The following is a 20,844-nucleotide window of genomic DNA, read 5'->3' as shown; positions in this document are numbered from 1 at the left end:
TTATCGTCTACAGACGCCTTCTCCTCTGTCCTCTACCAAACTCACCAGAGCCCACTCTTTGGGTTTTTGACACCGAGAATACTCGGTTTCTCTTGTGGTGGTGTCGTCCCTGCTTCATTATTCATGTATGTTCGAATCGTGCTGTTGCAGTCGACATACTCGCCAGGTGCTGGTAGATCGGTGGGAGGTTTTCCGCTGTTGTGGGTTCACACATACGAAGAAAGTCTTCATTTGGTATCAACCTTTTTCCTTGTGTTTTATTGTATTCTGAGCATGCCGATAATTAGATTTATATGCATAACTGTATGTGTTGAATGTATGTCGTTTGTATTTCGGTCACGGTGAGATCATAGAGATCCGAACGCGCCCATGGAACTCTCCGTATGAGATCCTTCAAAGCTTGCTAGCATGTTTATTTTGGTTGTTCAAATTCTTATTCAGTAATTTATTTTATAGGTAATTTATTTTAAGCTTCTGTCGTGATGATGCATTTAGATTTATTTTAAGCTACTTGGTGGGTTAATAGATCCATATATATCACCATGAATTTATTCTAAAAATGTAGGTGATTTAGTCCCTACTTTGATTGGTGATGGTCTAATGATTAATTTGCCTTGAGAGCAAACATCAAATGATAATTCATTAGATTGAAGAATCTTTTGGCTCTTCAATAGATGTCTATTTAAATTCTCAATAATTCTTCTCATCACTATAGTCCTTGGATGACCTAATCCAAATTGTAAATATGTCTGAATTCATGAACTTCAAGTTCATTGTTGCATATATTTCAATTACTCGTATATGAGTATAATATAATCTAAAAGATAAAGTAGGCAACTCTTCCAGTATACATTTTTCATATGAGAGTATATATGATATAAAGATACTCCAATTATTCTTTCTATGAGTCTTAATATGATAACCATTACAACGTATATCTTTAAAACTAATCTCTTTTTTTCTTCTAGGCAAAATAATATTTGCTTTTCTAAACCCTTCAATTAGGTTTGCATAACCTAATATTGTATTGACTTTTATTTCTAGCACTGTCAGTTTGGGGAAAAAAATCTACTTATAAGTATTATATGTGTAGTTGCACTATCTGCCAGACATAGATCTTTAGTACTCATTTTTAATCATCCAACATATGAAAATGATCCAGGTTTTTTATTAAAAGAATGATGTCGTCCAGGTTGGTTGAGATTCATTTTTTTTTTTTTTTATTAATAACTCATTATTTTGTTTGGCCATGAGAAGACATGAAATTAATTCAGAATATTGTTAAAAACATTTTTCTCAATATTGTTGTTGCATGAGTATATTCGAGACATGAAATGTAGAAAATGTCTTCTCTAACATATCAACATCAATAATTTCCTCTCCACATAACAACAATTTCGAATTGATTTTAAATAATGTGGAGTTGTAATCACTTATTGATTTGAAATCTTGTAGCCTCAAGTACATCCACTCATAACGAGCTTTAGGAAGAATAACTCTTTTTTGATGATCATACCTCTCTTTCAAACTTTTTCACAAGATACGAGGATTTTTTTATTGTAAGATACTCCATTTTCAATCCCTCGTGAAGATGATGACGAAGGAAAATCATAACTTTTGTTTTGTCCTGATTAGATATCGTATCCATCTTTAATAGTCTCTCCAAGATTCATGGCATCCATGTGGATTTCGGCATGATACACCCATGACAAATAAATATTGTTGTTAATATCAAGGGCAACAAATTCTAATTTTGTGAGATTTTTCATGACAGCACTATCACAAAATATTGTATTTATACTAGAAATTTAATATATATTAAATATACAAAATAACGTTAAATTATAACGAAGAGGGAAACACCGACATATCTTTAGGTCCTACCTTTTGTGAAAAAAACAATAGGAGCTCATGTTGATAGTGTGTTGTGAATTTGAGGAGCACAATGACGCATAACGAGAACACAAATATGAAGAAAATATAATATAATAATAATATATAAATATATAAAATAAATAAATAACAAAAAGTAAATAAAAAAAAATGGATTTCTCCACTTTCTCTTGGATTGGTCACCAATATGTATATGTCTTCCAAAATCCACCAATTTCATTATTTATAGGCAATTTGGCAAGCACGAGGTGGATTATATGGACACTAATAGTGTGTAATCTTGAAACACATGGACAACATATAAGGTAATAGATAAGTGACACTTTGCCAATAGATACTAATAATGAGCATCTACATTACACCCAATTTAATGTATTTATAATAGAATATAAATTTATTAATTATAGGATTGTTTTTTAGTTCTAAAAATGCCACATAATCAACATGAAATAAAAATGATAGAATTAAGACTAGCCTTCTATTCATTTTTGGATTATGATGATAATAATTCATAATTAGTCACTATAAAGAAAATATCAAAATTGTGACATTTTTTTTTCCAAATTCTTTTTGTTGATCAAATATTTACTCACATCCAAATTCTAATTAAATTTGGATAATTATTTTAAATGACAAAAATGCTAAAATATTTTCAAATATAGCAAAATATCACTGTCTATCACTCCAATAGATGTTCATCAATGTCTATCACTCATAGATAGTGACATTTTGTTATATTTATAAATACATTAGCTCATTTTGCTGTATTTTAAAACAACTCATTAAATTTTGAACAAGAATTGTATTTGTCATCATAAGGCTTATCATAATTTTATTTTATCGTGTTTACGAGTTAAAGTTTCAAAAAAATATTTAAATACGAGCTAAATTATAACAAGTACTCTTGAACTTTATCATTTGTTTTAAAAATTTCAAAAGTTACAATATTACCTTCCAACTTTCATAAATTTATTAAAACTTCCCTTATGATAGAAATATTTTAAAATTTCAAATAGAAAACGAAATTTTGAACAGTGTAATAATGACCTATAATTATGTAGTGATTTAAAATTTTGTTCTCGGTCACTGTAACACCATTTTATATCTCAATATGCGTCTAAAGTTCTAAAATTTAAATACTTCAAAAATAATTTTGAATTATCTATAAAAGTTCGAGGATAATATTAAAACTTTTAAAAGTATAAGAGTATTTTAAAAACAAATAGCAAAATTCAAGTGTTGTTGTGAAATTGAGATGCACAACGGGAATACGAATAAGGAGAAAATATAATATAATATATAAATATAATAAAAAATAAAATAACTAAAATTATGAAATTCGATATTATGAAAATCTGAGTGAAATTTTGAAATGGATTTCTCACCAATATGTGTTTTTTCAAGATCCACAAAATGTCACTATTTATAGGCAAAGTGGCAAATAGGATGTGGTACACTTTATACATTATGCATAAGTGGTTAAATGACACATGGACAATATATATGGTATTGAAAAAAATGACATTTGGCATTGGACACTAGGCATGGGCATCTAACACCTATTTATAATATTTATAATACTCCCCCTTATATGCCCATTATAAATATATGAAATATGTCTCATTAAAACCTTACTAGGAAAAAATCCAATGGGACAAAAAAATCCTAGTGAAGGAAAAAAAAGTACATGTTTCATATAATCTAATAATCCTAAAAGAATATATATATTCTCTCCCTTTCATGAAAACATCACTTGAGATCTCTGAATCGCCGCATTCCAATATTGTGCACTAATTTTTTAAAGGTTGCGGTAGATTATACCTTTGTAAATAAGTCGGTCAGGTTATCCTTGGAACAAATTTGTTGTACAATGATGTCATCATTTTTTTCGTGATCATGAGTATATAAAAGTTTTGGTGAAATATGTTTTGTCCTATCTCCTTTAATATATCATATTTTGATTTGGGCTATACATGTTGTATTGTCTTTATATAATATCGTTAGAAGATTTTATTTAGAAGACAAGTCATATGTTTCACGAATGTACTGAGTCATTAATCTTAACTATACACATTCTCGACTAGCCTCGTGAATTGTAAGGATTTCAGCATGATTTGAGGAAGTGGTCGTTATGGTCTGTTTCACCAATCACCATGATATAACAGTTCCTCACATATGAATAGATAACCTGTTTGAGATCTAACTTTGTATAGATCAGATAAATATCCAGAATCTGCATAACCAACTAGATCAAAATTCGATTTATTTGAATAAAACAAACTCATATCAATCATTAATTGAAGATAACGAAGCAGATGCTTAATTTCGTTCCAATGCTTTTTTGTTGAAGAAGAACTATATCTAGCTAATAAATTTACAGAAAATACAATATCTGAACTATTATTATTAGCAAGATACATAAGTGCACCAATTGCACTAAGATATGGTACTTCAGGACTAGGTAGTTCTTCATTATCATCTCGAGGTTGAAATATACCTTTCCTCAGATCTAATGAACGAACTTCCATTGGAATGTTCAATGGATGTGCTTTGTCCATATAAAATCTTTTCAAATTTTTTCATGTATAAGTTTTTTATGAATAAATATCTCATATGTTAAATGTTCAATTTGCAAATCAAGGAAAAAATTTGTTTTTTCGAAATCTTTTATCTCAAATTCTTTCTTAAGACATTCTATTGCCTTTGAAAGCTCTTCAGGAGTTCCAATTATATTTTAGTCATCAACATATACAGTTATAATAGCAAATCATGATCGTGATTTCTTTATAAAAACACACAAATATATTGGATTATTTTGATATTCTTCTTTCAACAAATATTCACTCAGGAGATTGTACTACATCCATCATAATTGTTTCAATCCATATAATGATCTCTGTAACTTTATTCAATACAATTTATGGGAATTTGAACTATATGTTCCAGGTACCTTAAACCCTTCTAGGATTCTCATATAGATATCATTATCAAGAGATCCATATAAGTATGTAGTGACTACATCCATAAGATGCATATCTAGATGTACAAGTGACACTGCATGCAAAATAGAATGTCCTCATATAGATGTAGGAAGCTTAGTTCTCGTAAGTAATCGTCTTGCAATTAATTACAAACGTTTTATAAACGATTATGCTAAACCATTTTGTGTATGAACATGAGCTACAGGATGTTCAACACTTATCCCGATTGACATACAATAATTATCAAAAGCTTGGAATGTAAATTCACCAGCATTATCAAGACAAATGGTCTTAATTGTATAATCAGGAACTTGTGCCCTTAACTTAATTATTTGAGCAAGTAATCTTGAAAATGCAAGATTTCGACTTGATAATAAGCATATGTGTAACTATCTGTTGGATTCGTCTATTAATACCATAAAATATCTAAATGATACACTTAGTGGGTTAATAGGTCAACATATATCACCATGAATTCGTTCTAAAAATGCAGGTGATTCAATCCCCACTTTGACTTGTGATGGTCTAATGATTAATTTACCTTGAGAGCAAGCTTCACATGATAATTCATTAGATTGAAGAATCTTTTGACTTTTCAATGAGTGTCCATTTGAATTCTCAATAATTCTTCTCATCATTATAGATCTTGGATGACCCAATCGGTCATGCCAAATAGTAAATATATCTGGATTCATGAACTTCAGGTTCACTGTAACATATGTTTCAATTACTCGTATATGAGTATAATATAATCCAGGAGATAAAGCATGCAACTTTTTCAATATACGTTTTTCATTTGAGACAGTAGAGATAATATATAGATACTCCACATTATTCTTACTATCAATCTCAATATGATAACCATTGTAACATATATCTTTAAAACTTACAAGATTTATCTTTGATTGACTAGAGAATAATGCATTATTAATTGTAAATTTTGTCCTATAGGCAAAATAATATTTGCTTTTCCAAAATCTTCAATCAAGTTTGTAGAAGTTGATATTATATTTATTTCTGCTTTCAACATTGTCAATTTGGAAAAGTATTTTTATTTGTAAGTATTGTGTGTGTAATTGCACTGTCTGCTATACATAGATCTTTTTTACTCATTTTTTAGTCCCCCAACATATGAAAATGATTCACATTTCTTTATTAAAAGAAAATAATTACAATAAGAAAAACAACACTTGGAATATATAAAAGTTAACATTTACAAGAAAGAACATGAAGATAGATAAAAGAAAACATAATATTAAGTCTAAATATTCTCAAAGTAAAAAGAAACACTTGATGTTCCATCAACTGTGTCAATCTTCTCTTTAGTCGTGTGTCCTGTAGTTTGTAAACAGTTTGTACAAACACTTGTATTGTATAATATATGATATTTACTTCACATTTTGTTTTTTGCTCAGGTGTTTGTTTTATTTGCTTTACCATAAACCAATAAACATAAAATCCCTGGTTATCTGTATGTAACTTAAACATGTATATAGTGACATACAAGTGGATCATGTCTTGAGTGATAACCATAATGGCCTGTAGTATATGGACAAAGGAGGGAAACCTTATCCTGGTAACGCTACGAATGCGATTCGCTTTGTGGAATGGTCACAAGTGTTGTGACTTGTCACAGATGATCTGATCCTAATCATTCGTGTGGGACATGCGAGCGGGGCATCCTATACAAAGAGTTTGTATAAGACCTGATCACGAAGTTTAACGTCTCGTTATATAACACCATTCATGACAGAGACTTCACTTCACTAGAATGACCATAAGTAACATGACTCCAACCCTGAGTGAGTTGAAACTCCTACCATTGAGGGCGTTCTTTGATTTGTATGGATGTGAGTGACCAGGTCGCCGATTGAAACCTACCATTTTGGGGATTCGTCTAATTTGGGAGCTAGGAACTCAGCTACACAAGATGGAATTAACTCTTTCCTCGAATCAGGGGTAAGTAGATAAATAGCTCTCTTAAGGGCTGATTCCAGAGCTTGAACGATGTGGCACCACACACATTCTCTTGGCCCGAGAGGTGTTCACACATAGTTGGACTATTTTGTATTATTCATTAGAGGAATCAGTGGTACTTAAGAAGTGAGATGTAACTACAAGGGCAAAATGGTAAATTGGCCTAGCTATACTTACGAGCATCTGTGAAGAGTCATCATACTCATGATTGGTTATATCCGATGGACACAGAAATATATCTGTGGTAAGAAGTGTTCAGCTGATAGTCTTTAGTGGAATGCCTGACAGTTAACGGATGGTGGATCTCGTGGCTAAAGAGTTTGGTCAGCTATTCACGTACCGTTGGAGCTTCGGACCACAGGTCCATTAGATCTTCTGAGTAGCTTGGATAAAGTCGAGAATTAGTGTTTGAGTTAATTTGAAATGTTTAAATTGACAAGAGGAAGTTCGATTATATATGATATAATTGGACTGGTTAATTATATATGATATAATTGACTAAATGTATGAGATACATTATTTTGGAGGAAATTATATATAAATATGATTTATATCAAGTAGAGGATAAATTACTATAGTAGATATGTGATATCAAACTATAGGGTAAGAATATAATATGATTATATTTATTAATTATTAAATTGGTTAATTATATGATAATTGGCCAAAATTTCTCTCTGACGTGTGTTAGTGGGAGCAGCCGCTTCGATTATGGTAACCGAAGAATAAAATGAAAATTAGTTTCGTTTTGCAAAAGTTTTTGGAAAAAATGGCATCAGTGTGGAAACGTAAACGATCGAATAGTCGAGAGCCTATACGATAGTCGTTCAACGCCTAAACGATCGCACATCTCACGCCTAAACGATCGAACGCTAGTCCTTAAACGATCGCGTAGCTCTCCTAAACGATCGCATAGTGTGCCGTGTTTTCTAAACAATCGTCCACCTTTCACTAAACGATCGCTTAGTAAAACCTATACGATCGTGTAGCTTCTTCTAAACGATAAGCATTTAGCCATACGATAGCTCCCTTTTCTCTCTCACTTGCTTATCGTCTACACAATTTGTTCTTCCTCCTACCTCTACCAAACTCACACTTTGGGTTCTCACTCTGAGAATACCAATGGCTTCATTTTGGTGGTGTCGTCCCCGCTGCTATTCATTTGTTCGTGATAGTTTGTGCTACTGCAGCTGACAAATTTGTTGGGCGATAGAGTTCGTGTAGAGGTATTCTGCTGCGTCTGAGTTTCAAATCTTGAAGAGCGTCTTCAACTAGTATGAGAACTATTTCCTTGTAATTTTATTGTTCAAAGCATGCCTTTAATTAATGTTAATTTGCATAGCTGTATGTTAGAATGTATATGTTGTATTTCGGTCACGGTGAAATTGGAAAGATCCGAATGCGTTCATGGATGCTCTTCGTTAAAAGATCCTTCATTATTATCCTGCTATGCAATATTTGCTTACACATTTCCCCCTTTTTCCTTCAGGGACACATAATAGAGACAACTAAGTGTTTTGATGTACAACAGGTATGTGACCAATGCCTAGTCATTTCGCATTGGAAACATTTATTTTCAACACTCTTTGAACTCTTATCTTGTGGAGCTTATTCCTTTGTGATCATCATTTTGCATTATTCTTTTGAAATTTGAATTATTAGAACGATCACCACGAAAATAATAATTATGTCTTCTTCTGCCACAGTCACAACCTCGACCACAACCATGATTATTAGCATTCACAACATTCACTTCAAGGAATGGTGGTGTTCCAGTTGGTCGAGATTCGTGGTTCTTCATCAATAACTTGTTATTTTGTTTGGCCACGAGAAAACATGAAATTAGTTCAGAATATTGTTTAAAACTTCTCTTGATATTGTTGCGTAGGAGCATATTCGAGACATGAAATGTAGAAAATGTCTTCTCTAACATATCAACATCAGTAATTTTCTCTTCACATAACAACAATTTTGAACTGGTTTTAAATAATGTGGAATTGTAATAATTTACTGATTTAAAATCGTGTAGCCTTAAATACATCCACTTATAACGAGCTTTAGGAAGAATAACTGTTTTTTTTATGGTCATACATTTCTTTCAATTTTTTCCATAAGATATTGGGATCTTTTATTGTAAAATACTTCATTTTCAATCCTTTGTAGAGATGATGACGAAGGAAAATCATAGTTTTTGCCTTGTCCTAACAGGATGTCGTACTTCCTTATTTAATTGTTTCTCCCGTTCATAGCATCAAGGTGGATTTCAACATAAAGCACCAATGACAAATAATTATTGCCATTAATGTCAAGGGCTGGGAATTCTAATTTCGTAAGATTAGTCATAGTAACACTATCACAAAATATTGTTTTTATATTCGAAATTTAATATGTACTAAATATGCAAAATTTTAAAATTTTAATTTATTAATTGTAATAAAGAAAAAAAAACAACCTATCTTTAGCACCTACTTTCAGCGAGGGAAACGACAGGAGCTCATGCTAATAACGTGTTGTGAAATTGAGGAGCACAACGGGAACACGAATATAGAGAAAATATAATACAATAATATATAAATATAAATAATAATAAATAAATAAATAAATAAATAAAATAAACTAAAATTTTGAAAATTGGATAATATGAAAAATTGAATGGAATTTTGAAGTGGATTTCTCGTGTGTTATTTTAAGATCCACCAAATGCCAACTATTTATAGTTAAAGTGGCAAGTAGGATGTGGTACACTTTGAACACTATACATAAGTGGTTAAATGACAAATGAGCAAACATATATGTAATGAAAAAAATGATATTTGGCATTAAATAATAAATGTAGACATCTAACCCCTATTTTATAATAAGGAAATTCTTATCAATAAAAAAATCTAAAAAAATATTTATAATAAGGATATTATTTTATAACCTAACCTTAAAAATAATTGCTCATGTATATCATGTTCCTATCTTTCTAACCTTATCAATAAGAGAGGGAAGGAAAAAGGACAGAAAAGCACACATTAAATGCCAAATTTGATGTTTCACTTTGGAAATGGTTTGAATCTTTCATAATATAAGATTTGTACATATTCATTCTTTCAAGTGATGTTTATCTTTTTTTTTTTTTTTTTAAAAAAAACCTCTTAATATTGACTAATTAATCTTTGAACTTTTCTAAAAAAATCTCTCTCTTTTTGTCTATTTTTATTTTGATCCTCAAATTTCAAAAATCTCTCCCCAAAAAAAAAAAAAAAGAAAAAAACAAGAAAAGAAAAGAAAAGAAACAACTAGGCTGAATATATGTTATAGTTCAAAGTATTCATTATTATTATTTTTTTAAAAATCTAATATTTTACACCATATTGAGAATTGAACATTTGTTCTCAATAAAATATGTATATGTGTTTAACTACTTGCACCATATTTCAAATAGTTTATCATTAATTTACATGACATAATATTTAATGACTTAGTAAAAATATAGAATTCAATCGGTCATCTCAGAGATTAAAAAAAAAATCAAGATTCGTACAAATTTCATGGAAATTTGGAAGAAGAATTATTATTTTTCTATGATATGACATAAATGTCTCATCTAAACTTAAGTGATATACAGTTTATTATTAGATAAATTTAAGGATAGAAAAAATATTTAAAAATATTTACACTTTATAACAAACAATTATCAAAGTAGTAATTTTTGCTATAAAATATAAATATTTTTAGGATTTTTTTATTTATAAGAATTTTTCTAGATTTTAACACTTGCCAATGAAAATTATATTTAATTGTATTATCAAACTAGTTGGTCATTAATATATATTTTATGGTAATTTGGCATAAATTTAATTATATTTATAAATAATAAAACTAGTTGTAATTACCTATAAATATTAGGTTGATAATAAATCAAGAGTTAGTTTGTATAAATATTTTTATACATTAAAAATTGTTGTACTTACCCACATATAACTAAAAATTATTATTAATTAACTTGTGTTAAATTATTTTGTATAATTATTAATATTAAATAATTTATAATATATTAGATAATACCTATTTTAATTTATTTAAAATAAATTAAATTTATAACATGACATATTGGATTTTCTAAACACAATTATATAATTTTAAATTCAAAATATAGATATAATAAAACATAAAAATATATATTTTTTTAATTTTGCACGATTCCAATATAATTTTTATTGCATATTTGTTGAACTCAAATCGTTAATTAATAGAATTACCAACAAATCCTTATTTTTATAAGATTCACAATAAAACCTATATTTAAAGGTTTGTTTGGTAGGCAATCTATATATACAGAGTTGTGTTTATTTTTCAAATTTGCGTTTGGTAGCAGATTCAGGAATTAAATTCTAATTCAAACAATTTTTCAAAATGTGTTTGAAAATATATCTATAATCTATAAAACTTATTATAGTTACATACTAAATACTAAGTTAATTATAATAATTACTAAATAATTTATGAACTTGTTTTTATAAAAAGATGGTATGATTATATTATTTTGTAATATCATAAAATATATAATATATTACATATTTTAATCTAACAAAAATAATTAAATTTATATCATGAAATGCTATTTTGTTGTTGTTTCTATCATTTTAAATATAATTATGCATTTTGAATTTTTGAATTCAAAATCTGGATACTAAAAGCATACAAAAATTGTTTTCAGAATTTGCACTGGCCACATAATTTCGAAAACATAATCTAGATTGTTGAATTAAGTGAATCTGAAAACTTAAAACAAAATTTGAGTTGCCTACCGAACAACTAACTTTCCCAATTCTTTTCATGTCACCGTCTTTGTAAATTGTTGGTACAACAAGTGACAGCTTTTAGGTTGTCCATTGATATTTAAATTCCCTCACTTTTTCTCTAATCACTTTTGCCAATTACATCAACATATTCCTGTAAAATCACATGCTAAATTTGTTTATTTAACTCAATTCCTTATCACAATCTTATCTTCTTCCACCATCATTCCAATGGAGACTTCAAAGAATCATAAAAATGAACACTTTATCAAGAAATCCCACTTTCCCATTAAGAAAAATTGAGGCAAAACACTGAAAACAGGCTCCAAAAGGCATAAAAATGTTGACGAAATGTAAATCTAACTCATACCCATGTTGAAATCTGGAGAAAACTGTATAAAAGGCATAAACTTTGATCAATCAACCCCAGCAAGTGCTTTGACATTAATGAACTTAATCAAGTACTTGCAAGAAAGTGCCAAAATTTTCACCAAATACCTTGCGAATTGGGTAGTTGAGAGGGGTAGGGAGCGCCCTTATAGGACCCATTTTTGCGTCTTCGGGATACTCAGTTAGAGACCCATACGTAAGACTTTCCACCTTTTCTTGCGCCCGCCTACGACATTGTCTTCCCTTTTCTCTCTCTCTTGGGATCGGTATTACTTGATTTCGATCCAGCCCAGTTGATTTCTTCTCCATTTTTTCCCCTTCCTGCCTCAGTTTCTTGAGTTGATTGATCTCTCTTTGCTTGTGGGGGTTTAACATCCATCACATCCATGGGTACTCTTCGAATCAAATCGATCTTCGTTCCTACTGTTTCTCTTTATCTGGGTTTTTTTTTTTTTTTTGGTAGTTTTGCATGTTTGGGGCTGCTTTTAGGGGTTTCATTTTTTATTGCTGATGATGGATTTTTTTGGGTTCTTTACAGCGACGGAAAACCCTTTCAATAGCATCTTGAAGACCCTTGAGAATCCTGAAGGGGGTGTGTTTGGAAAGTACTATAGCTTGCCTGCTCTGAACGATCCTAGAATCGGTGAGTGGTCTTGCTTTATTTGACTGTTTGTTTGATTCCTGTGAAATTAAAGCCAAGGGAGAAGAAAACTTTTACTGTTTTTGTTCTTGTGGCTTTTCCCTTTCGAATCACTGAAGTGGGAGCTTTTCTTTCCACAAGCCCCTTTTTATGGATTCGTTGAAAGCTTTATTAGATTCTTTCTGCTTCTGGATAAAAAATATGGGTGGTTTTTAGTGGTGTGAGTTGAAATTACTTAAACGTTATAATGGGTTGGATATTGATTGTTGGGTGGATGTTTCTTTGGCAGAAAGGCTTCCATACTCCATTCGGATACTTCTCGAATCTGCCATTCGAAACTGCGATGAGTTCGCAGTTAAGGCTAAGGATGTCGAGAAGATTATTGATTGGGAGAATACCTCTCCCAAACTGGTTGAAATTCCTTTCAAACCTGCTAGAGTGCTGCTTCAGGTCAGCATTTTGTTTCTGAAAGTTGGTTATGGATTTGTGTTTTCATTTTGATGTGTGAAAATGGTGTACATTTAGGATTTTACTGGCGTGCCTGCTGTTGTTGATCTTGCTTGCATGCGAGATGCAATGAACAGGCTTGGTGGTGATTCCAACAAGATCAATCCATTGGTGAGCACTGAACTACATAACTTCTTGTGCTTTATTTTTGTCAATCATTTCATAATTCCATCTAACACACGAACAGTTGAACAATGAATGATGCCATATGAATACGATGAATACAGGTTCCAGTAGATCTTGTCATTGACCACTCAGTTCAGGTCGATGTGGCAAAAACAGAAAATGCAGTACAGGCAAATATGGAACTTGAATTTAAACGAAATAGAGAAAGATTTGGCTTTCTGAAATGGGGATCAAGTGCTTTCCATAACATGCTTGTTGTACCTCCAGGATCTGGTATAGTTCACCAGGTATACTTATCCGTGTCTTACAACAATGAGCTGATCATCCTGTTGTCTTAATAGAATGGTACTCTTTTTGCCTTTTACTTGTCAAATAATATTCTATCATTTTTCAGGTTAATCTGGAATACCTTGGCCGAGTGGTATTCAACACAAATGGCTTGCTTTACCCTGATAGTGTTGTGGGAACTGATTCACACACAACGATGATTGACGGATTGGGCGTTGCTGGTTGGGGTGTTGGTGGGATAGAAGCAGAAGCTGCAATGCTTGGACAGGTAGAGAGATGCTGTGGAATTTGTATTTGCTTTAGGGGACTTAGGATTGAGTTTTTTCCAGTAAATCAAATACTATTTGCCAACTTATTTTATATTGGTTGACTTTCCATTTCCTGTATGGAATAATCATTATTTTTTGGTATTATATTTTTGTTATCTTGCTGGAAAATGGTTGACATTGTTCTTTCCTTTTTCTTTAATTTTAGCCCATGAGCATGGTCTTGCCTGGCGTTGTTGGTTTTAAATTAATTGGAAAGCTGAGAAATGGTGTAACAGCTACAGACTTGGTTTTGACTGTGACTCAAATGCTCAGGAAGCATGGTGTTGTTGGCAAATTTGTGGAGTTTTATGGTAAGCAGAATCGAACTTCTCAAGCATATAACTGATATAGGAAATGTGAAATATGCGATCCAAGCACCAGATAATAGTGATTATAAGAGATAAATGGGATTATGGTCCTTGTTTTCTGAAATTCCTTTTCCATCAGTCCTCTTGTGTGTCAAACTATTGAAGAAGGAAGTAGACATTTGAGGACCATACATGGACTTCTTTTTTAAAATTAGGACAATACAAAAGGAAATGATGTGGCAATAACGTTGTTGTTATGTGAGATGGAGACCAAGAAATGTCAAAACCATAGTATATATTATTGTATAATATACATAAGATCCATTTTTCCTAACAATCTAAAAATACTTATGCCACCCATTTCCTTATAATGACATTTAATGTCTATGCAGGGGAAGGTATGGGTGAACTATCTTTGGCCGACCGTGCCACAATTGCCAACATGTCCCCTGAATACGGTGCAACAATGGGGTTCTTTCCTGTGGATCATGTCACCCTGCAGTATCTAAAACTGACCGGAAGAAAAGATGAAACGGTTAGTAATTGCTCATACTAGCGTTCAGCTAGTGTAATTCATGTTTGCTTTTATTCAAGTGCTAACTTGAGAATCACCATTCAGATTTCTATGATTGAGTCCTACCTGCGGGCGAACAAGATGTTTGTAGACTACAGTGAGGTAAATCTAAAATATCCTCTTTCCTTACTTCATTGTCATTCTTTCACTACACCTGCACTCATTTCTCTCTATCTCACTTAATCACACAATATTTTGAACCTTCCATGTCTGAGTTAGATTTTACTGAATGCAGCCTCAAGTTGAAAGAGTGTACTCCTCTCATATAGAACTGAATCTTTCCGATGTCGAACCATGCATATCAGGTCCAAAAAGGTAACTTAGTGATGCTAGAAGTACCTCTGTAAAATTTAATATTAACCTAGCATTATTTAACTTTACATTCTTCTTCTTGATTTTCCAGACCACATGATCGAGTTCCCTTAAAAGAAATGAAAGCCGATTGGCATGCATGCCTTGACAACAGAGTTGGATTCAAGGTGAGGGACATTTATACCTCAGCACATTAATTTTATATTGAATTAGAAATACTATTGATGTTACTTAGGAAGAACTAAGAAGCATAATTATCGTGGATAAAAGAGCAACATTCTTGGTTAGAGAGTGAAAGCATCTATTTCCCCCCCCCCCCCCCCCCCCCCCCCCCCCCCCCCCCCACCCCCCCCCCCCCCCCCCCCCCCCCCCCACCCCCCTCCCTCATAAAAGTGTAAGCTTTATAGGATTGAGCATGGCCAAAAAAAAATAGTGTTCCAAAAGTTATCTTGATTTTTTTTTTATTTTTTTATTTAATAGTGCACATTTCTAAATCTGTTACCTCTATTTTCACCATTCTTATTGTTCTTAAATAATGTTATAGGGTTTTGCCATACCAAAGGAAGCTCAAGTGAAGGTTGTAGAGTTCAGTTTTCATGGATCCCCAGCCCAGCTTAGGCATGGGGATGTTGTAATTGCAGCTATCACTAGCTGCACAAATACCTCAAACCCAAGCGTTATGCTTGGAGCTGCTTTGGTGGCTAAGAAAGCTTGTGAGCTTGGGCTAGAGGTTAGATGTCTGTCTCATGTTGAACTCATAGTAATCAATTCCAGTGTGCTCTATCAGTTTTGATTCAATTGTGACTTTGTAATGCAGGTTAAGCCCTGGATTAAGACAAGTCTTGCTCCAGGCTCCGGGGTGGTGACGAAATATTTGGCGAAGAGGTATTTTTGTGACAGTACAATATTTGATCCTTTTTTTTTTTTCAAAAGAGAGAATAATCATCTACAATTTGCATGTTTACATCTGCAGTGGTTTGCAAAAGTATCTTAATCAGCTAGGATTCCATATTGTTGGGTATGGATGTACTACATGCATTGGCAATTCAGGAGATATTGATGAGTCCGTTGCGTCAGCAATTACTGAAAATGGTAACTCTTTGCATTAGATGGAATTTTGGATACTGTTTTAAAATATTCTAATAACTCGATTGTTAATAATATTGGAACGTCCAGACATAGTTGCTGCGGCCGTATTGTCTGGAAATAGAAATTTTGAGGGTCGTGTACACCCTTTGACGAGGGCTAACTACCTTGCTTCTCCTCCTCTTGTTGTTGCCTATGCTCTTGCTGGCACTGTAAGTACCTTCTAGTTATATCTCTCTCTCTTTTGAATTGGAAAAGGTGAATGCTTGTGAATGCCAGATTTCATAAGCCCTCAAGCACCTGTCGTCTCCTTGGTAGTCAGCTCCATATCTTAAAAATGAAAGTACCCATGAAAACCACATCAAATTATTTTGATATCTTGAAGATAACTTGTCAAATGTATAATTTGGAGGGTAATTTGCAGGTGGATATCGACTTCGAAAGTGAGCCTATTGGGGTGGGAAAAGATGGAAAGAAAGTATTCTTTGGGGACATTTGGCCAACTAGCGAAGAAGTTGCAGAAGTAAGCTATACTTTGAAGTGCCTTGTAGACGTTTGAGCTTTTCTATTGTTGTGTTTGGCACTTATTCATTTCTCAATCAGGTTGTACACTCAAATGTGTTGCCTGACATGTTTCGGGCCACGTACCAAGCAATCACTGAAGGAAATGCAACTTGGAATCTTTTATCCGTTCCTGAAGGAACACTCTACTCCTGGGACCCAACGTCGACGTACATTCACGAGCCTCCATATTTCAAAGATATGAGCATGTCTCCTCCAGGGCCTCATGGTGTCAAAAACGCATACTGCTTGCTCAATTTTGGTGATAGTATTACAACGGATCACATCTCACCTGCTGGTAGCATCCATAAAGACAGTCCTGCTGCTAAGTACCTTCTCGAACGTGGGGTTGATAGAAGAGATTTCAACTCTTATGGCAGTCGCCGTGGTAATGACGAGATTATGGCGCGTGGCACTTTTGCCAACATTCGCATAGTCAATAAACTATTGAAGGGGGAAGTTGGACCCAAGACAATTCACATCCCCAGTGGGGAGAAACTTTCTGTATTTGATGCTGCAATGGTTATTTCTCTCATCTTTTTTTCTCTTTACCATATTGATCATCTTCAATACGATTTTTTATCCTTTCAAGATTCTCCATTCTTGTCCTTAGATTGTGTATCTGTTAACAGAGGTACAAGAGCGACGGGCACGATACAATCATTCTGGCTGGTGCCGAGTATGGAAGCGGAAGTTCACGTGATTGGGCTGCCAAGGGGCCAATGCTTCTGGTATTATTTTACTTTTCTGATTTATATTAATAACTCAATTCTACAACTACTATGGGCTTTAGACTCCCCCCGATGATCATTTAATGCTCTTTGAAACTTCTCCCAGGGTGTCAAAGCAGTTATAGCAAAGAGCTTTGAGCGTATACACCGCAGCAACTTGGTCGGTATGGGTATTATTCCTCTATGTTTCAAGGCTGGGGAGGATGCAGAATCTCTCGGGTTGACCGGGCACGAGCGTTACACCATCGATCTTCCAAGCAATGTGGGTGAAATCAGACCTGGTCAGGATGTGACTGTGGTGACAGAAACTGGAAAGTCATTCAGTTGTGTTCTAAGATTCGACACGGAGGTACTTCCCTAACCATACTCTACATGTCTTGATTCCAAACAACGACGACTACAAAGAACCAGATCACAGTTTCCGTTTTCTCAATCTAAAGTTTGCTGTGTTTTTAATGTGCAGGTGGAACTGGCATACTTTGATCATGGTGGAATTTTGCAGTATGTGATCAGGAACTTGATCCACTCAAAGCACTAAATGGGTTCAGGTTGGAGCACTGAATTTCTGAATAAAATGGGGAAGAAGTTAACAAAGTTGTGTTTATTTAAGAGAATTGTTTGGGATTATCATGTTTTGTTTCAATAATTTGATCGATTTTGTTGAAGGGAGAAATAATAAAATTTGTTGGCTATAGGTACAAGAAGAGTGTTTTCCATATCATTGCTCCTGAAGGAAGTATTTAATTTCACACTCCTTTCAAATTCTTACCATTCAAAAAACATCATTTGCAAAGGTTATGATTTGATGCTTTAAGTTGGAAAATTTCTAATGCTTACCTACTCACTTATGTGCAATTAATGGTAATACCAAACTACTAGAAGTATGGGAAAATTTCCCCACTTTGAATTTGAGTTTTGATCCAAAACAAATGATGTACTTAATACCATTGTTTAGTTTACTATTGTGATTAATCTTCTCCTCTTTCACTATTTCAAATATTTGACTGTTTCATATTTTAAGTTTGAAAATTCATTTTTCTAAGGTGGACTTAATACCCTTTTTTTTTTTAAAAAAAAAATACTCATTTTGAATTTTAATGTCTATTATTAATTTGAAATAATTATGAAATGAAATTTAAAAATTAATTTAGTAGTGATGAAAAATAATGAGGCTTAATGATTTATAATTTTTATGATGAAACTTAGTGAATATAATTTTTTTTTAAATTAATTAGTAGATAACATCGAAACTTAAAAGCAAATATTTATTGAAGATTAAAAGTGTAGATATTGAAATCTAGGAACTAACTTTAAGTAGAATTTAATTGTAACATTTTGAAGCCTAACTCTTAAACTAAAATAAACTCAAATGTAAGGACTAAATAGAAATTAGACCCAAAATTTAAAGATAAAAAAAGTGTATTTTTTTTTACACAGTTTTTGCAGTCATAACACAATGCAAAAGAATTTATAGATATAACAAAATTTAGATTGTTTTCGAAATTCATTAGTGATAGATCATATCACTGATATATCAAGCGGCAATTACACAGACCAATGAGCAAGCGACTGCTAAGGGTCACAAGTCCGCTTGAAAATATTGATAAACCAGACTAAAACATTTGGTTTAGTTTGAATTATAATGAACAACCATATCGAACCAAACAAATTTGATTCAATTTCTCAGGTTCCTTACAATCTCTAGTTCGATCATCTATTCTGCAATTATTGATTTCAAAAGAACTATTCTTGGTTTATTTATTATTTTTTAAAATCGTAGACCTTAGATACAACCTTACTTGAACTGAATATGAATTTGTGTCCTTGAGTTGTAAGAAAAAATCATAGACATTAGATAATTTCATATACTATTAGATCCATAAATTAAATAATTTACTTGTTAGATACAAGATTAAAGATTAAAAAACGCATGACGCATTTTAAAAGTTTAACCATCTATTCATCTTTATCTTAAAAAAAAACATAAATTTAACGACTAAATTTGTAATTTAAACTAAAATAAAAACATATCAAATATTACAAGGTATCTTGTCGATTCCATTGGATTGAATAGTGTTTCCACGAGGTTTTCAAAGAAATATATTTCGTGGAATTTGAACTTTTGTATTTATATTTATTTCAGTTTAGCAAGTACAATCTCTAACACAATAATTCTTTGATGCGTTCAAAATAAACTTTAAAATTTAAACAAGTTGATCTTTTTGGATGATTGACCTTTGGGCTTGTTGACCTTCTTAGATGATCGACTTTTGGGCTTGTTGATCTTTTTGGATGATTAGCCTTTGGGCTTGTTGATCTTCTTGGATGATCGGTGATAACTTGTAGAAATACAAGTTATTGTCTCTTAAAAGTTGGAACAATTAAGATTTTTAATGATAAAAACACATTTATCTTAAGGAAAAACACAGAATTCTTCAAACACATCACTAACTCTTGCAAAAACATACTTCTTGGTAAAACTGCTTCACCAACACATCTTATTATAGGATTTCAAGAAAATTCACTAAGTGTTGCAGGTCAAGCTAACGCAAGGGCATGCGTCCAAAGTTGACTAATGCAAAAAAGATACATTGGTCGCACTGTTCCTGTCAAATCACCACTTGTAAGTATGGACAACTGACTGTTGGCGTCTGAAAAACATTTGAACTGGCAGGCGGCTGATCAGGGCATGGAAATTAATGTTGTCTTATCACAAGTTGCTGATAAAAATGCCTATAAATAAGAAGACTTGCAGCCAAAAAAAAGGGACACCATTCTTAGAAAAACCATAGAACTTAGATCATAGCAACTCTACTGTTGCAAGAAAGAGATAGGAGGAAAAGAACCATTGTCATTGTTGATCAAGGAGAGTTGTTGAAAACCAAGCTTGAGAGAGAATTCTTCATCATTTCTTCACCGAGTTGGTTGCACACGCATTTGAATCAAGCCAAAGAGGACAAGAGATTGAACTCTGAGGCTTGACTCCTTCCCTTTCTTTCATTTATTTCCGTTTTCCATTCCATGTGATTAAGTGTGATTGTTGTAAAGACAGTTTCAATCTTCAAAATTCAATCTTACATTTGATCCATCCACTTTTGTCTCTTTGTTTAAATTCCATTGTATGTGATTTACATATTTCTGACTTATTGCATGCTTAATTTCCAATCTTTAATCATCTTGATCACTTGGTTGAAGTTATAAATTAGTTAAACTATTCAAGAGAATATGATAACTGGAGAACGCATTGAGTCAAAATGCATAGTATATTTAGAGATAAAAATACTTGTACTTTACTACTTTTTGTGACCAACTCATACACCCTAAAGATAGGAACATATGTGACATTCACATTGAAAAATGTTGAATAGCATGATC

The 20,844-nt window shown here is 32.4% G+C and overlaps 1 protein-coding gene across 1 annotated transcript; it reads left to right on the top strand.

Annotated features, from left to right (window-relative positions):
- The first annotated feature begins 12,114 nt into the window (after nt 1–12,114).
- On the top strand, nt 12,115–18,249 carry LOC120073411 (aconitate hydratase). Its single transcript, XM_039026261.1, has 20 exons — nt 12,115–12,418; nt 12,567–12,671; nt 12,958–13,118; nt 13,194–13,286; nt 13,403–13,588; nt 13,696–13,857; nt 14,064–14,208; nt 14,598–14,740; nt 14,825–14,881; nt 15,015–15,094; nt 15,183–15,258; nt 15,636–15,821; nt 15,909–15,976; nt 16,065–16,183; nt 16,268–16,389; nt 16,602–16,700; nt 16,781–17,260; nt 17,371–17,469; nt 17,576–17,818; nt 17,933–18,249. The coding sequence occupies exons 1-20, from the start codon at nt 12,415–12,417 to the stop codon at nt 18,005–18,007; spliced, it is 2,703 nt and encodes a 900-aa protein (XP_038882189.1). The 5' UTR covers nt 12,115–12,414; the 3' UTR covers nt 18,008–18,249.
- Nucleotides 18,250–20,844: the final 2,595 nt, after the last annotated feature.

This window comes from Benincasa hispida, chromosome 3 (genome assembly GCF_009727055.1).
Source record: "Benincasa hispida cultivar B227 chromosome 3, ASM972705v1, whole genome shotgun sequence".
In the NCBI taxonomy this organism is placed as follows: Eukaryota; Viridiplantae; Streptophyta; class Magnoliopsida; order Cucurbitales; family Cucurbitaceae; genus Benincasa; species Benincasa hispida.
Note: the sequence above shows the minus strand (reverse complement) of the source record. Positions and strands in the feature narration are given on the sequence as shown.

Coding starts and splice junctions, on each gene's coding strand:
- LOC120073411 (XM_039026261.1), top strand. Junction 14,209..14,597: donor CAAATTTGTGGAGTTTTATG/GTAAGCAGAATC, acceptor ATGTCTATGCAG/GGGAAGGTATGGGTGAACTA. Junction 17,261..17,370: donor CTGTATTTGATGCTGCAATG/GTTATTTCTCTC, acceptor ATCTGTTAACAG/AGGTACAAGAGCGACGGGCA.